The sequence below is a fragment of the Nyctereutes procyonoides genome, unplaced genomic scaffold (genome assembly GCF_905146905.1).
Source record: "Nyctereutes procyonoides isolate TBG_1078 unplaced genomic scaffold, NYPRO_anot_genome, whole genome shotgun sequence".
NCBI classification, from domain to species: domain Eukaryota; kingdom Metazoa; phylum Chordata; class Mammalia; order Carnivora; family Canidae; genus Nyctereutes; species Nyctereutes procyonoides.
The window spans coordinates 70,136,751-70,155,928 of record NW_026575140.1 but is presented as its reverse complement, the minus strand read 5'-3'; the positions used below and the strand labels follow the sequence as shown (position 1 = coordinate 70,155,928).

Genomic DNA, 19,178 nt, shown 5'->3' with positions numbered 1-19,178 from the left:
ATATTTAGTTGATTTTTAAGTCTCATCAAAATCTTGGTCTTTTAAGTCTCTTATCAAAATCTCTGCGCTATGCCCCCAGTCTCTTTCTCCCTTGAAATGGATTTCTTAAGAAACCAGATTGTTCTCTGAGATTCCCCACAGTCTGAAATTTCGCCGCTTGCACATCTATGATATAGTTTAACACGTTCCTCTCTACCTCTCTTTTTATAAATTGGTAGTTGGATCTAGAGTTTGACCAGATTCAGGTAAGGCTTTCCTTGGCAAGACTAATTCGCAAGAGGTGGGGTAGTCTTTGATCAGGAGGCACGTAATGTCTGCTGGTCTTTCCTTTATGACAGTAGCAGTTATTTATGGTCAATGCCTAGACCCACCATTCATTGGAAGTTGCCATACAGGCTGAAGGACACTTCTAAAGCTTCTCAGCGAGTTGCTAAATTAGGAAGATACTGTCTGTGTGGTGCCAGAAAAAAAGTCTTTAGATAATACTAGTGAGGTCTTTTAAAAAGCAATCTGTTTCTTTGCCTAGGAAAGCCCTTTTGTAACAATGAGACCTTCGGCCAGTATCCCCTTCAGGTAAATGGTTATCGCAACTTAGACGAATGTTTGGAAGGGGCCATGGTGGAGGGTGACATTGAGCTGCTTCCTTCCGATCATTCGGTGACGTATGGACAAGAGGTAAGTTGAATATTTTTTTTTATTTGCTGTGCCAGTGACAGAGCCAGTTAAGTAGGGCTGAGGCTTTTTGGCAAACTGTCTTCCCATCAGATATTAAATAACTGTACGCTTACCAGATGTCGAACTAGCCTGAAGTCTCTTGTGAGTTGATATTTATTAGTCAGCCTGAGTGTTTAGTAAATAAATTCTTTACTGAAAGTATGAATTTGAGTTAATCATATAAAGGTTGTATGCTGCTTCTGATGTTTTAAGTATGATCAAGTTTCTCTTTTTCTGTTGAAGCCTACCTGTACCAGTAGGGAGAACCCACTGCCTCCATATTTTCGGAGGGTAAAAGTACAGTGATTAACTCCTATGGTATGCCATTTAGAATATTTTCCCTATTATAATATTTACTGTTCTTCATAGTAAATTCTGCCTTTGCTTTAAAAATTTTTCAAATTTAATATTCATTTATTTTTGTGGGTTGGAAAGAAAAGGGGAAAGTTAGAGGGGGAGAGCAAGAGAAACTAATGCCTGAGAATTCCAGTTGGGTTAGGGATGAGTGAATTTGGAGCATAACTGTGGATAATAGCATACAGCTTGGCTTGATCTCCTTTCATATATTTTGAAATAAAACTGTGGGCTTATGGGAGTCTGACTCAGTCATTACTATAGGAGAAAGCAGAGCTTTTCCTGATTGATGTGAGCGTTGTCGAGGGCATGAGTTCAGGGCAGCGCGAGCACTAGGAGAGAGCTACTGCTTCCCCTAACACCTGCTTGGGGGGCATAATGTCAGTCCTGCCTGGACACAGCTGAGGCATGCTCTTACAAAAGAGAAGGGATGTTCACCAGCTCCTTAGACCTGGAGACCTTTATTCAAGAAAGGGAATGCTATTTTAAAAAAAGAAAGAAAGAAAGAAAATCATTATGCTTATGTAGATTTACCCCGAGGTAGTCAGACAGGCTGTCTGGATTCACCTCATGCCAACAAGAGAAGGGAACTTAGCTGTTTAAACCTTTGGTAGAGTGAGTGTCTCAAAGCTGTTCTTGCAGACTGCTGGCATACAGGTGAATTGAACAGAAATGCCTCTCCTGGTTTAGCTCTTCCATATCTGTGGTCAGGAGCAGTTGAGATATTTTTTTATAAGTCAGTGCTTTCTTTTCTTGAAGCTCAAAATCACACCCTGGGTTGATTTGACCAGGTCCCTCCTGAGATATTGTAAAGTCTTAAAAATCAAAGATTTTCTCAGAAACTTGAGCACTCATAATCATGAGGCTATTTCAAGTTTCTTGTTTTAGAAATAAAGGGGATTCAAATTATGGTTAATAGACTGTAAATAGTATATATGTTCACACATATATACTCAACATATTCTCTGAGCTGATTCGTGGAGATAATTGACTCCTTAGGTATATATATGCTGCTAAGGTCCTACTTTCTGATTCTTCGGTTAGGCTAGCTGATATCTTCTAGGCTTTGACCCTCTTTTGAATACTGATGACTTAGTGAGTAAGTGGTGTAGATTCTTGGTGCAATTTCACCTATTTAAGGGCACTTATTTCCGAGGATGATAGTTGAGTAAAATGTTGTTGACTGGCTCATAAATTTGAAGTCTTGAGGAATGTTTAACCACATTTTCTAAGAGGGCATGATTCTAAGTGGTCATTTTAATATTTGGGATAAATAAACCTGTAGGGTGAATTTGATTTGAATATAAATTCTATATGAGAAGAAGAAAGTTTGATGAGGGATGTTTTAAATGTGGCTTTTGCTATTTCCTAAAAATAACTTCTTTTATATTTCTGCTTCTGACACAGCGTTGGTTCACAAAGCTACCTCCAGTGTTGACCTTTGAACTCTCAAGATTCGAGTTCAATCAGTCCCTTGGTCAGCCAGAGAAAATTCACAATAAGCTGGAGTTTCCTCAGATCATTTATATGGACAGGTGAGTTCTGTTATTGTCTTCTTAATGTATTACAGAAGAAGAAGGGGGAGCATTTACTAGTGTATTGTGCATAGGAATCATCTAGAGGTCTTGATAATCGCAAATATAGAGTCACTGGATTCATTGGATCTAGGTTGGGGCCCAAGAGTTGTTGCTATTTCTGAGAGGCTCTTGAGGTGATGCGCAAATGATACATTTGATCTCGGGACCACAACTTGAGTAGGTAGGCTTCAGATGAAAGCCCTGTTCCTTCTAGGGCGAAGAACAGTATGTGGAGTAGCCACAGTGTATTTCTTTCTAATCTCAATGCTATTTGTATTCCTAGGGGAAAAAAAAACCAAAACAAAACACAACTACTTAGACTTATATTGTACATTTTTATTCTTTTTAAAGTCCGGTTTATTGACGTATAGTTTATACACAAAGCAATATTATCATTGTTTAGGTGTAGAACCAATGAGTTTTGACAAATGTATATAGTCAAATAACCACCAAGGCAGTTGGATATAGCACATTTCCTTCCCCCAGAAAGTTTCCTCATGCTCCTTGCAGTCAATCTCTTTTCACCCCTAGGCTCTAGCAACCACTTGTTTTCTGGCTCTATAGTTTTGCCATTTCTAGAATGTCACAATAGTGACGTTACTATTCAGAATACACCCTGTTGTGGCTATATCTTCTTACACAGCAGTGTATCTTCTTACATTGAGAATAATGTTTTTGGGATTCATCCATATTGAGTAGTATCCCACTGTAGTAGTATTCCAATATTTTTTCCATTCACCAGTTGTTGATAGACATTTTGGATGTATCCAGTTTTAGTTTATGAAGAAAGCTACTATGAACATTCACCCCCAAAGTGTTGGTGTGGTTTTTAGTACTTCTGGGTAAAACACCTAGGAGTGAGATTGCTAGGTTGTATGAAAAGTGCATGTTTAATTGTATAAAAAATTTCAAAGCTGTTTTCTAAAACTGTATGATTTTGCATTCCCACTGACAGTGTGTGAGAGTTCTGTTTGTTCCAGATCTGCCCATAATTGGAATTGTCAGGCTTTTAAATTTTAGCCATTGTAGTGGGTTTGTTAGGAATATCTTATTTTTCTCTTGACATACATTTCCCTGATAACTAACAATGCTGAGTTGCCGAGTTTCTTTTTGCATGCTTAATTAACAGTTGTTTGTATATTTTCTTTGGTGAAGCATCTTTTCAGATGTTTTGTCCATTCTTTAATTGAGTGGGTTGTGTTCATACTGAGTTGTAAGAGTGGGTTCTTTTACAGATTTTGGAGACAGATCCACATAATCCCTGCCTATGCTGTCTCTTCCATTTTTTTACCACTGTCTTTAGGAGACCAGGAGTTTTTAGTTTTTATGAAGTCTAATTTATCAGTTTCTCTTTTACAGTTTGTGTTTTTGTGTTCTAAGAGATCTTTGCCAACCCAAGGTCACAAAGATTTTCTTCTTTTTTTTCCCCTAGAAATGACTTAGTTTTAACTATTATATTCATGTCTATGACCCATTTAGAGTTTATTTTTATATATAATATGAGAGAAGGGCTTTTGTTTTTTGGAGGGCAAGGAAAGGAAGCATGTGGATGTCCAGTTATCCTTTCCCCCATTGAATTACCTTGGTACTTTTGTCAGAAATGAATTGAGCATGTAGTTGTGGGTCTATTTCTAGAGTCTGTTTTATCTGTTGTGTCTAATCTTAGACCAGTGACCCATTGTCTTGATTACTGTGACTTTACTGTAAATTTTGGCATCAGATCATGTAAATCCTCCAACTTTGCCCCCCCCCCTTTTTTTTCTTTCAAAATTGTTTTGGCTACTTTAGTCCTTTGCATTTCTAGGTAAGTATTAGAGTTAGCTTGTCAGTTACTCCCTAGTAACTAGTGGGATTTTTTTTTTAAAGATTTTATTTATTGATTGATGAGAGACACAGAAAGAGAGGCAGAGACATAGGCAGGGGGAAAAGGAGGCTCCCAATGGGGAGCCCAATGACGGGACCCTGGGATCACAACCTGAGCCAAAGGCAGATGCTCAACCACTGAGCCACTCAGGTGCCCACTAGTGGGATTTTTTTTTTCACCAGTGGGATTTTGATTGGCATTATGTTGAATGTATAGATGAATTTGAGGAAACTGATGTCTTAATTATTTTGAGTTCTTTAATCCATGAACATGGTATAGCTCCATTTATTTAAATCGTTAATTTCTCTCAACAGTGTTTCTTAATTTTTAGTGTACAGGTCTTAACATACATCTAAGTAAGTTTATACTAAAATAATTCATGCTTTTGATGTTACAATGGTTTCTAAAAAATCCAGCTTTAGATTTCCACCCCCCTTCTTTTTTAATTGACTTTATATCTTTTGACTTTACTAAACTCCCTTACTAGTTCTGATGCATTTTTGTAAATTCTTTGGTACTTTCTGTGTAAATGATTATGTCATCTGCAATGAAAGGCAGTTTTACTTTTTCCTTTGCTATTTGTATGCCTTCCCTTTTCCTCCTTCCCTCCCTGTCTCATCCTCCCTCCCTCCCTCTCTCTCTCTCTCTCTCTCTCTCTCTCCCCCTCTCCCTCTCCCTCTCTCCTCTCTCCTCTCCCTCCCCTTCTCCTTTCTTTTCTTCCTTCCTTCCTCACACTGGCCATGCCTCCAGTAAAACAGTAGAAGAGATAAGAGTGGACATCCTTGCATTGTTCCTGGTCTTAGGGGGAAAGCTTTCAATCTTTTACCATTAAGTATGATCTTAGCTATACATTTTCATAGATGCTCTTTGTCTGTTTGAAGAAGTTCCCTTGTATCTCTGATTTGCTGGCACCGTGTGCCATTAATGCTTTTAAATATAAATTGTGTTTGTGGTGTTATCATTTGCTTAGGTACATGTACAAGAGCAAAGAGCTTATTCGAAGTAAGAGAGAGTGTATTCGAAAGTTGAAGGAGGAAATAAAAGTTCTGCAGCAAAAACTGGAAAGGTAAGTCGTGACATCTTTGTGCTTAGAAATGTGAAGGAGAGAGTAGAGCGTTAAAATTGGATAATTTGCTTAAATTTAAAAATTGGTTTAGAGTTTTTTAAGTATTAATGAGTGTGTTTTTATACACACATTACACATATACACACAATTTTATATACACAAAATAGCTAAGAAAACTTATTCTCTAAGCATGAAGCCACTTATAAGACGAGCTGTAGTATCCATAGGTGAATAGTAGTCCCAAGGACTGGTGGGATGCAGAGGCACGGAGTCAGTCCCTGACATACACGATGGGAGCTCAGCTTCTGAGTTCATAGCCCTTTACTTTTTCTATTTCCCTCGTCATCTTCCTCACAAACACAAGAGAGGTAACTGTCACCATACTTCAGGCCCTCTGTCTTGGGAAAATGTTTTCTTAAGGATCTGGAAGAGATAAAAACACAAACAGAAAGTGCTGTTCTACCTGGAGCAGGTGCTAAGTGATTCCAAGGGCTAACAGTTCTGGCACAAAGTCTTCTCTCTCATGGAGGGAAATCTCCCCCTTTTTTGTTGATTTGTTTGCCACTGATTATTTCTTTGGAATCACCCCATGACTTCCTAAGGAAGAGGAGTCAATGTAATTTCTTTCTATCTATCTATCCCATTGATTTGGCATTTAGAAGGAAATCCCATATAATGTCAATGGTGTTTTTTTCCTCCTTTAGCTACCCCACAGTTTTGCTGTCACCACCACCCCAGTTCTACTCACTCCATTGCTAGGTCACTTACTTCCCTAAGAGGCAACACTTTCCATACCAGCCCAAGGTAGACTCTGCACCCGTAAGTCCCCATCTCCAGCATCCTCTCTTAGGGAGAACTTATCCAAGGTGTTCGGTGATGAGTTCTCTCATTGTCTTATATAGACTTAAGCTGAGGATTGAATCCTCAAATACCATCCTCTAAGTGATTTACAGGACTTGATTTGCAGCTATATTTTACTTTTAAGGTTTTAGTGATGCTTTATAAGATTATAATTGTTTTTATAGCACCAAATATACCTGATGCATTATAACATACAAAAACTCAACTTACCAGTAACCAGCAGGGCATTCTGACTTACTTCGATTTTAAAGTAAGTATAGGAGCATTTTCTGTACTATGATGTTATTTCAGGAAAAAAAATGACTTTTAAGGACACCTGACTAGCTCTGTCAGTAAAGCATGTGACTCTTGATCTCAGGGTTGTAGTTTCAAGTCCCATGTTGAGGATAGAGATTGCTAAAAAAATAAAGTAGAATCTTTAAAATAAATAAATAATATGACTTTTAAAATCTCAGATACCGGGATCCCTGGGTGGCGCAGCGGTTTAGCGCCTGCCTTTGGCCCAGGGCGCGATCCTGGAGACCCGGGATCGAATCCCACGTCAGGCTCCCGGTGCATGGAGCCTGCTTCTCCCTCTGCCTATGTCTCTGCCTCTCTCTCTCATTCTGTGTGACTATCATAAATAAATAAAAATTTAAAAAAAAAAGAAATGTTAAAATCTCAGATACCTTTAGGGGCAGCCCTGGTGGCCCAGTAGTTTAGGGCCGCCTTCAGCCCGGGGTGTGATCCTGGAGACTCAGGATCGAATCCCACGTCGGGCTCCCTGCATGGAGCCTGCTTCTCCCTCTGCCCTCTGCCTGTGTCTCTGCCTCTCTCTCTGTGTGTCTGTCATGAATAAATAAATAAAATCTTAAAAAAAATAATAAATAAAATCTCAGATAATTTTATTTGGGTAATTAAAAAAAAAAATCACTTGTCTCTAAGAGTGACTTGCTCCTGGGAAAATATACAGAAACTGTTAGTGGATGCCAGTAGGAAGTAGAATTGAGATGGGAGTGGGTGACTTTTATGATTTATTTTACACTCTTTTGTATTTGCCTTTTCATACCAGGTGTGTTGCATTACTTTCATCATTAAGCAAAAAGTTCACCATTTCTTCTGTAAGATACCTTGATGTAATGTGAAAAATAAGATGTCATGCATATAGTGTAAACACCTTTTTTGAAACTTTTGCTCTGATTCTACTAACTGAATACAGATGCTGCATTGTATGAAGTAGTGGGTTTAAAGGAATTCATTCAGTAGAACAGAACAATGATTATGTCAGGAAATTGAAGATAAGTTTCTTAGAGAAATATTTTTCCTGAAGTTTTGTATAAGTATCATATTAAAATACAGCAAACTTGGGAAGAGTTACAGTGTAAAATGATGGCTTAAAATCCTATCACCTATTACATCTGTGCTGCATTTCTAGTAAGAAAATGTTTTCCTTTGGTCCAAGCCAGTCATGTGTAAAGTAATTGCTTTCCACAAACACTGTGTTTCTGAAGACCTATTAACCATGTCTGTGGTATAGATACACAAGGTTCAGGTCCTGTCTTTAGAAGTTCAGAGCTGGGAGATGAAGAAACTAGATCTTGAAGGGTAAGTAGAGTTCAATAAGCCAGTAGTAGCTGAAATAAAGACAAGAAAATACATCTAAGGAGTAGTACAGTTTTCTTAGTTACATATTTGATGTCCTTTTCAGTAAAAGCCGCAACCCTCCACAGCAGGCAGCTGCTTACTTTTACTTCCCCTTCAAATTAGTGAGGATGAAATGTCTTCTTTGCTCCCTACCCTCTAACCATGTGGTTGACTTTGAATAATATTCTTTTATTTCCCACTGGTATTTTCATTTCATAATGTCCTTTTTGATATGGACACAACTTTCTTTCTTCCCAGTCCTATACCTGTTTCTTTCACTTTATATGGGGAAGAAAAATATGCAGTGCCTCCCTCTCCCTCTCTAATGGAACTCTATAATGATAGTGTTTACCTGTACCAGCCAGTCACCCAGTACTATTTAATTGCTGTCATTACAGAGTTCATCAAAGTACATATTTTGTTTGAGTCTCACTCGTCCTGGTAATGCCAGAATATTGGATAGCATTAAAATAATTTGTTAATTATTTTGGTTACATGTTAAAAATATTTATTATTTATTTAATCCCAAAGAAACAGTCAATAATTTATGGCTGGCCTATGCTGTTGAATGCATGAATAAGAGGGTACTGAGGACCCTGCAGAAGAAAGATTTGCCAGTTTTCTTAAACTCTGATCTTTATTAACACCTTTACATTTCCAGCTTTTTTTCATTGTTCCTAGTTTCTAATTTCCAAGTAGGAGCCTTAAGGGGAGCCTTGGTTATAAAGCCTTGGGTACCAGTTCACCAACATTATTTTCAGATATGAGTACTGCTAATATATCTGTTTTCCTTTAAGACAAAGAATTTACTTTTATTATGCCCAGAGCCTGGATGTGATGCAACATCAAGAGAAAGCGTAGCAGACACGGCTTCAAGCAGGAGCCCGTTTGAAATGTTTTCTCCCAGATGTAAACATGTAGATCATTCCCAGTTTTAACATTTGTACTTAGAGAATTCTCACTTTGCAGACTGACGCATCAAATACTGCACAGCCTTTAGGAATAAGTCTTTTCTACACAGTAAGAGATCTTTTGTCAGCAAGCCGCAAAGTACTAGATGCACTTGGCCAATAGAGCACCACTGTCTTTGCCTCTTAGGTATGTGAAGTACGGCTCAGGCCCAGCTCGGTTTCCACTCCCAGACATGCTGAAATACGTTATTGAATTTGCTAGCACAAAACCTGCCTCAGAAAGCCCCACGTGTCAAAGTGATGCACACATGACGTTACCACTTTCTTCTGTGCACTGCCCAGTTTCTGACCTGGCATCCAAGGAAAGGTAATGAAAACAAGTGTTTAAAATAGTACACATTTGGGGGGTGGAGGGGCACCTGGCTGGCTCATTTGGTGGAGCATGTGACTCTTGATCTCAGGGTTGTAAATTCAAGCCCCATGTTAGGTATGGAGATTACGGGACGCCTGGGTGGCTCAGCAGTTGAGCATCTGCCTTTGGCTCAGATCGTGATCTCAGAGTTCAGGGATCGAGTGCCACATCAGGCTCTCTTGCAGAGAGCCTGCTTCTCCCTCTGCTTGTGTCTCTGCCTCTCTGTGTTCTCATGAATGAATGAATAAAATTTTTAACAACAAAAAAAGGTATGGAGATTACTTAAAAATAAAATCTTTTTTTAAAAAGAGATTTAAAAAAAAGTGGGCAGCCCGGGTGGCTCAGCGGTTTGGCGCTGCCTTCGGCCCAGGGCCTGATCCTGGAGACCCGAGATTGAGTCCCGCGTCAGGCTCCCTATGTGGAGCCTGCTTCTCCCTCTGTCTGTGTCTCTGCCTCTTTCTGTGTCTCTCATGAATAAATAAAATAAAATAAAATTTTAAAAAGATAGTACACATTAGGGCTTTTTGTTTTATTTGAACTGTGTACCATCTTCCCACCTGATAAGCACTCACCCCATGAAGAGGGCAAAAGCCATGAGTTCCTTGTCTTAAAGGGAAGGGTTTGTTCCATGTAGTTGGGAATGTTTCTGATTCCCACCAGGGTGCTCACTTGTCTTGCCCACAGGATAGTTAGATTATTTCAGAGGCTTCTTGAACTCCTTGCAATGGTGTCCATGCCCCACCAAGGTCACCTTGTTTTGAACCAGCAGTACGCTCGCTGCCTCTCAACCCCTGATCTTCCAAAACCTCTCATTCTCAAATCTGCTGAGAAGGATGCTCAACCAAGTCAACCTCAGGGAAAGACTTACTCATGAGTAGACAAAACAGTTAAAGAACTGGCTAGAAATTGAAGAGGACAGCCAAGAGGGGCTTACTTGTGTAAGAACCAAGAGACCAAGTCACATGAGCCCAGATCAGATATGTGTGTGTCCTGGCTAATACCATCACTAGAACCCATGGTGAAAAAAGCCCATACTTCATATTTATTGCTTCTGTGTGTTTTATTCAGTTATCTGCATCGTGGAAACTCTGTTGTGATTCCTTGATTCTTCCAGTCCAGTCGTCTTTGTACTCTTCCTTCATGTTCCTTCTTAGAAGAAGTGGTTAGAGAGCATGAACCATAGACTCAGATCTGGGTTTAAATCCCATAATTTACTAGCTGAGTGAGCTTGAGTAAGTTGCTTAACTTCTCTAAACCTTGGGTTTGTCATTGGTGAACTAGGGATGGTAACAATATCTGCCTCATAAGCAAGTTGTATTAACTGAGGTGATGCATATAAAGAAATGGTTTGTCTTAGTGCCTTTATAGAGCAAATATTCATTAAATTATAGCAGTACTTTTCCATGTAGCAGTTAGTTTTACAAAGCACACTAATTGAGGCCAACGCATATTTTGGAAATTATCATGCAAATACAATTTTTCTCTTTTTTCAGTACAAGTAAGGAAAGCTCTTCTCAGGATGTTGAAGGTACCTTTTCTTCTCCTGAAGATTCTCTACCCGAGTCTATTGCAATGAATAAGCCACTTACATCTTCCCGGTCTTCCATGGAAATGCCTGCACAGCCAGCTCCTCGAACTGTCACGGATGAGGAGATAAACTTTGTTAAAACCTGTCTTCAGAGGTGGAGGAGTGAGATTGAACAAGATATACAAGGTTGGCTCTCTAAAAACTTGTTGGACAACTAATCTTTCCCTTTCCACTGGAAGTTAGGCATAAATGATGGAGAGGCACAATTCAGGCACACGGTGATTGGGACTGCTTTTGTACTTTCAGTTGCTTCCAGCATACAACTGCGGAAAGATCCCTCCTAGAAACCCTCCCCCAGATTTCTGGGAACTCCTGGGACTCTTAGACATTTGTGATCACTGTCAGGATTTTTCTGCATATGCTGATTTCTATTCCTGTAGTTTATGTGAACCCAGGCTTTAGACCCAGACTTAGAATTTAGCACTCCTAGGGGCGCCTGAGTGGCTCAGTGGTTGAGCATCTACCTTCTGCTCAGGTCGTGATCCTGGGGTCCTGGGATCGAGTCCTGCATTGGGCTCCCTGCATGGAGCCTACTTCTCCCTCTGCCTGTGTCTCTGCCTCTCTCTGTGCCTCTCATGAATAAATAAATCTTAAAAAAAAAAAATGTAGCGCTCCTAGATTTTCCTTTTTTATGAGTCTTGTGTATATGAAGCATGTTTTTACTGAAGGTGAATGAGGCAGAGAATGTTTGAGCAATGTACACAATGTAAAATGGAATTATTCAGTGTTCTGTTTTAAAAGTCCTTTGGCCTCATCATGTTGTCATGTTGCTAAATAAATAAAATAATCAGATCAATCAAATCACATCAGTCAGATCAAATTAAATCATCAAACCCAGATTCCTCCCAAGTTTTTTTTTTTTTTAATTTTTATTTATTTATGATAGGCACACAGTGAGAGAGAGAGAGGCAGAGACACAAGCAGAGGGAGAAGCAGGCTCCATGCACTGGGAGCCTGACGTGGGATTCGATCCCGGGTCTCCAGGATCGCGCCCTGGGCCAAAGGCAGGCGCTAAACCGCTGCGCCACCCAGGGATCCCCCTCCCAAGTTCTTACCACATATATTTTACCTTGCCTTTTGCCTTGCCTTCTCCTCTCTCGTCCTGTCTCAGGGACATGTATTTTATACCCAGAGTGACCCATTAAGGTCTTTTTCTACATAGAGGTGGTTTCTTTTGGGAGAAATTCTGGTGCCAAGTAGAAGAGATAATTTTTTAAACCATTGATGGAATTATGTTAAGCTAAAAGCACTAGGTGCCTTGAAAGCCTGTACTCCTTCGTGGTTCATAGAGTAGAGCTGAAATTGTCAGAACCCAGGCACAGAGAATCCGTGCTCTTTGCTTAGCTGAAGCACCCTGTGTGGCATAGAATGACATCATTTTAACTATGTTTCTTGTTTTTTGTTTCTTTAACAGATTTAAAGAATTGTATTGCGAGCACTACCCGGACTATTGAGCAGATGTATTGTGACCCTCTCCTTCGTCAGGTAGAATGAAAATTGATGGGAAAGTAGTTAAGGCATGTCCTCGTGTACTGATGGTAGATCCAAAAGAAAATTTGATAGTTTTCTTTGAGACTGACTGGGAACCTCCCTGAGTTAGAAGAATAAACTTGGGACAGAAATAGGTATTTTTCTATTTCTTTTCAGGCCAAAACAAGGACTATATCTTCTAACAGTAACATTTAAAACAGATTTGTTTTGATTCTGCCATATGGTATTTTTTTCATACAGTAGAAAGGTTTGCTGTCAAGTGTTAAGAAATTTCTCATAAAGTGATAATTGAAGTTGTGTGGTGGGGAAAACCCCAGACAGGGAATGGTTCCGCACCCTTTTCCAAAGTATCATCATCCTTGGTGATGCTTGGCTTAGCAGCGTGCTTTCAAGATTTGTTTCCCTGAAAATCCCAGAAGGGAATGGGTCAGGGCAGAAATTTTTATTGTCCACATAAATTTTTGTTTGGGATAACATCGTGAGCACAAAGGGGATAAGATGCTGCAGTCAGGGCCTGAGTGCTCAGTGTGGCTTCTTTGTGCGTGGCTGGAGGAGGAGAACCCTGTCAGCTGCCAGGTCTCATGGAGGCACAGCAGGAATGTGCTGTGTAAATCTTGGGTTTTCTTCACTTACCCTTCTGTGTTTCAAAAATTTCCCCACCAGGAAAATCTGTGAAGGTACTGACTGAATGATTCTCTGGCTGATTTTTTTTTTTTCATCAGTACCTATAGCATTGCTGTTTTTCTCCATCTCAAAAAAATGCTTTTCAAACACTGAAACAAACAAGTATGGAATTGAAAGGGTCCTCACCCCAGATAGGTGGATGAGTCACTCGGCAGGTGAAATGTAGGGATCATATGACTGATTCATGATGAAACATGGTAACGTGAAATTCGGTACCAAATAAAATCGGTGTAGAACAAGAGAGCCACTAAACTTGCTGTAGGTCCTAAATGCAGCACATGTTTCTCAACATGAGTGGTGAAGGTGATTTCTATTTTTAAATAAACTGAATTTGGGATTAGAGGGATGCATATATCTGTGTTATCTTTGACTTGAGATCTGCGATTAAAGACTTTAAAGAGTCATCAAAGAGGTCGTCTCGTTCAGACGTGTGGTTTTAAAGATTCAGGAATTGAAACACATTGGTAGATTCCAAGACTGTATTTTTGTTCATACTGTATCGTCAAGGTACTTACCGTTAACCCTATCTCAAACACATGTATAAAATAGTCAATTTTCTTATGTCTGCTAGCTGGCCATAAGTTTGAATTTTAATTACCTAAAATTTCTCATTTACTTTGCTTAATCTGACTCAGGAAAATATCTTCTCCTTGGCAGGTGCCTTACCGCTTACATGCTGTTCTCGTTCATGAAGGGCAAGCAAATGCTGGACATTACTGGGCCTATATTTATAATCAGCCCCGACAAGTCTGGCTCAAGTACAATGACATCTCTGTTACTGAATCTTCCTGGGAAGAACTTGAAAGAGATTCTTATGGGGGCCTGAGAAATGTTAGTGCTTACTGTCTGATGTACATTAACGACAAGCTACCACACTTCAACGCAGGTAAACATAGTGTAGTGGAAGCCAGAGATGGGGAAAATCTCTACTGCTCACAGAAGGGAACAGTCTTGTGGTTTAAAAAAAAAAAAGTTTTTTAACTACAATTTATTATAAAATAATAATGCATTTTACAAACAACAGTATAAAAGAGAATTAAGAAAAAATAAGTTTGCTTTCCTATTTCTATCCTGGAGCCTGGCATGTATTTGTTCTTAGGTTTCTTACGGAGTATTCAGGAAGTAAGATTTTATCAATATATGTCCCCACCCGATTTTTCCCCCAAATGGGACATTTTTTCATTCTACTCTGCATCTTTTTCATCACTCATATATATTAGGTAATCTCTATATTTTTTTAACCTCTGTATTTTTATAAATAGAACCAACTCACTCTTTTTAACAACTGCATCATAATTCCATCCATAATTCCATATATAATTTTTTAAGCCAGCCTCCATTGACATACCATTATATTGTCTCTAGTTTGTTTTTGTTTTTTAATTTTTTAGGGACATCCTTGTGCACATGTTTTTGGACCCTTTGAGAATAGCTAAATTTTAGTGGCTTTGCCTGAACAATTTTATACTTCTCATAATACTATAATTGTGAGAGCAATCATTATCATTTATATTGGAACTTTACTACTTACTATGTGCTTTCAAACTTTATTTCTCTCATAACAGGCTAGGAATTCTTCTTGCCAATGTGTTCCAGCTGAGTTACCCTTCTCCTCCAGACTCACAGCCAGTGAACAAATGGCAGGCCCAAGATTCAGATCCAGTTCTGACTCTAAATTCTGTGGTGTGAGGGGTGCCTAGGGAGCTCAGTTGGTTAAATGTCTGCCTTTGGCTCAGGTCGTGATCCCAGGGTCCTGGGATCCAACCCTGAGTCTGGTTTCCTGCTCAGTGGGGAGTCTGCTTCTCCCTCTTGCCCTCCCCTTATGCTCTCTCTAGCTATCTCTCTTTCTCTTTCAAATAAATAAGTAAAATCTTAAATAAAATAAATTCTGTGCTTTCTTCCATTTACATTATTCTCTCTTCCTTTTACGTTTTCTGGGAGAAGTCTTGTGAGCAGCATTTTGCATCTAAGATCATGGAAGACTTTTCCGTTTCATATTCAGACTGTACTGGGTTGAGTAAGTAAGAAAACACAGGAGGCATTTTGTTCAGGCGGTGCACTGTCTTTCTGATCTGGTGTGGCCAGGGACAGGGGAGAGACAGAATGATCACTTAGCAGTAACTGCTCTTCATAATTGCATCTCTGCAGCACCAGAGCAGGGACAGCTGCTTGTGGGAGTTGTACAAATGACTGGACTATTGTTGGTAGTGTATAGGAGCCTTGTTATTACATATATGGTTCATTTTTATACTATAGAAACTGATAAATGGAAACTGTCATTTACTTAATGAAAAGACGAATTAAAGGCAACCTGGGAGTGGATGTGTTGTTCTACTGTAAGCTTCTTGTTTTGATTTGGTCACAGGATTAGAAATGAAATTTTGGGGTTCCTGGCTGGCTCAGTCAGAAGAATGTGCGACTCTTGATCTCCAGGTCATGAGTTCGAGCCCCATGTAGAGATAACAAAAGTAAAATCTTAAAAAAAAAAAAAAATGAGATTTCATATGTTCTTGTTATTCTTGCCATTTTTCTTCCAAACCTTAAATTATCCCCCAGGTATTATTTACCATCTAACTGTTGTATCACATTGCTTTCTGATAGCACCCACTTAATGTGGACCTGAAGCAGTATAGATGTCTTGGAATTCATCTCTAACCATCTTGAGAAGGGTATTTTTATCAGTAATAGTTGTGGTTACACTGATAAAACTGTTCAACTTGAAATTTCCACTGGATCTAATGTTGTTCTGGATTTCTAAATGTTGGGTCTGTTCTTGCTATTTTGCCAGTGATTTGGCCTCTATTCCAAATCCCTGCTTTCTATCACTCATCCATCCATCCATTCATTCATTCATTCATTCAACAGATACCCCTGCATGCCTACCTACTAATCTGCCAGGCCCTGTTACTAGTGTGCTATGACAGTTGGCTTTATACTGTCATTACTTCTGATGGATTATGTATGTATGTATTTTTTGTGTGGAGTAAGAAAAAGGACAAAGTGTCTTCTTTTGTTTTCTTTCTAGAAAGGACCTTCTAATTCCTTGTGACCTTCGGCTGGATGGCGCTGCATTTTAACTCTGTTTTTGTTCTCATCTCAGAGGCAGCCCCAAGTGAACCAGATCAGATGTTAGGAGAAGTGGATGCCCTGTCTGTTGAGCTGAAGCATTACATTCAGGAAGATAACTGGAGGTTTGAGCAGGAAGTCGAAGAGTGGGAAGAAGAGCAGTCTTGCAAAATCCCACAAATGGACTCCTCCACCAGCTCAGCATCACAGGATTTCTCTCCGTCCCCAGGTAACTGGGGAGGGCCTGTGTTTCCATGATCTGGCGGTGTTCACCATGCTCCCCGTCAGCCAGCTCTGGCGCTTCCATTGACTGAGGGCTTCCACGGTCTGCACTATGTATAGTCCCAAGTGTAGCTGATGTTGCACGAAGCGTTGCTGGTGTTGCACAACTTGACAGAATAACTTGTGGCTTGAGGGTGTCCTTTGCGATGAGCAGAAGTAAGAGCAGAAAGACCAGCTCCCTGTACTTCTCATCTGTTCGGTTTTCATGGTTTCCCAGGTTGCCGGAGAAGCTATGTAGGATTACTAAGCAGACTCTATGAAACCTATTCCCCAGAGGCAGTCTTCCTAACGGAAGGCCATTTGTTGGAAGCCTTCATTAACGTAAAGCAATATGACAAAGTTGGGAGCACATTCAATTTTCCGAAACCATCAGTGGGTTCTTTCTGAAGTAGACATTTCTTTGAGTCACTAGGTTCTAGGGGAGATTTGCAGATTCTACTTTAAATGTTTGCTAAAAGGGTTGTAGATGAACCTCTGTCTGTCTTGCTTGCCCTTTTACACAGAGTGTTCTAGACGTCACTCACCATCAGATGCTAATCCCTTTGTACCATTCATTACCAGAGCCTTCAGCAGCCTCTTCTCACGGGGTCCGCTGCTTGGCATCCGAGCACGCAGTGATCGTGAAGGAGCAGACGGCGCAGGCCATTGCCAATACCGCACGTGCCTACGAGAGGAGCGGCGTGGAAGCAGCGCTGAGCGAGGTGACAGTGATGCAGAAGCCCATACTCAGGAGGGGTGGGCTCACAGCCATGACCGCCACTTTCTCACATTTCTATTACTGTGTCTCTGCTGTATTTAACCAGTCCCTCTTTCTTTCTCCTGTTTTGTCCTTACTCTTTCTCTCCATCCTGCTGCCACAGCTTCAGGAAGCTGAACCCGAGAAGCCCCCGCCCCCGGAAACAAACCTTGCAGAGCAATCAGAGCAGCCCCCAAAGGCGAAGGACGCAGAGTCTGCCGCCCAGCCTAATTCTGAGGCCTCTGAAGTCGAGATTCCCAGTGTGGGAAGGATTCTGGTTAGATCTGATGCAGATGGATATGATGAGGAGGTACACAGATGAGTGCAGGATTCAGCTGTCTGTCTCCAGTCTTCTGTTCCTTCCCCTGTGACTGTGATATACTTGTCTAAGATGTTTGGCGATAGTTAATATTGGAACAAATAGTTATAATTGAAACATGCAACGAAAAGAGGGCCCATTTGGTTTTGACCTTATATGCTGTTTTGTAAAAGATAGCCTCATTCCCACTGAATGCTGCGCCTGGTGTATATCTCCCCAGGCATATACTGATGGAGGCACCTCAGAGTCTAGATGGCTCGGAAGGGTAGCACTCAGTTACTTTTTTGGTATTTTGAGAAAAAAAAAAAAAAGGCCTTTTAAATTAGGAGCCTTTGTCTTTGGAAATATTAGTTTATTGTTTTCCCTCCAAATATAAAATTTTCAGTTGTCTAGTGAGCAAAACAAATGTGAATTGAAGTTTTTTTGATTCCGAAGCTTTTGGGAGAAGCTGTGGGATCCCAAGCTCCTTGCGGTTGGTCCTTTTCAGTTGGCACTGCATGTAACAGTTATGAATCCTATCCCTTGGGGTTCTTTTTATTCCTGTGGGATATTTTTTTTTCCCAAATCATTGAAAAGTTTTGGTTTTATAAAGTCATATTTGTTTTTTTTTTCTCTTTTTTTTTTAAATTTATTTATTTATGATAGTCACAGAGAGAGAGAGAGAGGCAGAGACACAGGCAGAGGGAGAAGCAGGCTCCATGCACCGGGAGCCCGATATGGGATTCGATCCCGGGTCTCCAGGATCGCGCCCTGGGCCAAAGGCAGGCGCCAAACCGCTGCGCCACCCAGGGATCCCTATAAAGTCATATTTGTATATCACCTAATTTCCAGACTGTTTTAAGCGTACTGATTATTTTAGTAGAACTCTAATAAAATATTTGTGTACTGGGATACACAGCCAAATTACAGAACTCCACTGGAATTCTCATTGTGGACACTTCCCCTGGGAGAGCTATCATTTAGCTTGATTTTTTCGCAGTGCCGTCTGTAGATGCTCTCAGATGTCCCTCTTTATTTATCTGCTAAATTAGAGTATATAGGAACAGCTCTTCCTGGGCCAGCTTTCACCACAGGGTACAGGGTCGGGGCCGTGGGTGTGCATGGGGGCAGGTGCACAAATCTGGACCACTAGCAGTTGCTGCCGGTGGGCACACTGCCTCTCTTCCCTTCAGCAGCCTACTCGCCTTTCTTCCATTCAGTCTTCTTTTGAACTTCTCTTCTCTTCTTTTTCTCTCTGTGTTTTGTGCCCTCTTGTGGTAGGTGATGCTGAGCCCCGCCATGCAAGGGGTCATCCTGGCCATAGCTAAAGCCCGTCAGACCTTTGACCGAGATGGGTCTGAAGCAGGGCTTATTAAGGTATCTCTTTTTAAAAATCTAATCTTTATACCACCGGTATCATAGTAACAAGACCATAATTCTATTAGATGGTAAAAAATGGGATGAAGAATGTTTTTCCTTCAAGTAACACCTAAAACTCCATTTCCAGTCACACTAATGGACAAGACAGCCCTTCCATGATACCGACAGTGCCTCCCCTCAGTGCTAGCGTAGCATTCGTGAGCTATGCCCAACTATGTTAGGCCTGGCCTGGGGGGCTTGCTGTTGTCCTTAGGAGATAGATATCTGTTAA

The 19,178-nt window shown here is 40.4% G+C and overlaps 1 protein-coding gene across 6 annotated transcripts in view; it reads left to right on the top strand.

Annotated features, from left to right (window-relative positions):
• The window catches only part of USP28 (ubiquitin specific peptidase 28), a 67,839-nt gene that overhangs the window by 42,055 nt on the left and 6,606 nt on the right, over positions 1-19,178 (top strand). For 4 of the 6 annotated variants that reach the window (XM_055304771.1, XM_055304770.1, XM_055304769.1 and 1 more), the window contains 11 exons: positions 527-675; positions 2,476-2,603; positions 5,480-5,575; positions 9,158-9,337; positions 10,876-11,096; positions 12,385-12,455; positions 13,803-14,031; positions 16,246-16,440; positions 17,055-17,194; positions 17,354-17,539; positions 18,809-18,904. In XM_055304771.1, coding sequence (XP_055160746.1) covers positions 527-675; positions 2,476-2,603; positions 5,480-5,575; positions 9,158-9,337; positions 10,876-11,096; positions 12,385-12,455; positions 13,803-14,031; positions 16,246-16,440; positions 17,055-17,194; positions 17,354-17,539; positions 18,809-18,904 — 1,691 coding nt within the window. The remainder of the gene's footprint in view (positions 1-526; positions 676-2,475; positions 2,604-5,479; positions 5,576-9,157; positions 9,338-10,875; positions 11,097-12,384; positions 12,456-13,802; positions 14,032-16,245; positions 16,441-17,054; positions 17,195-17,353; positions 17,540-18,808; positions 18,905-19,178) is intronic. The other 2 variants (XM_055304773.1, XM_055304772.1) reach the window with 1 other exon arrangement.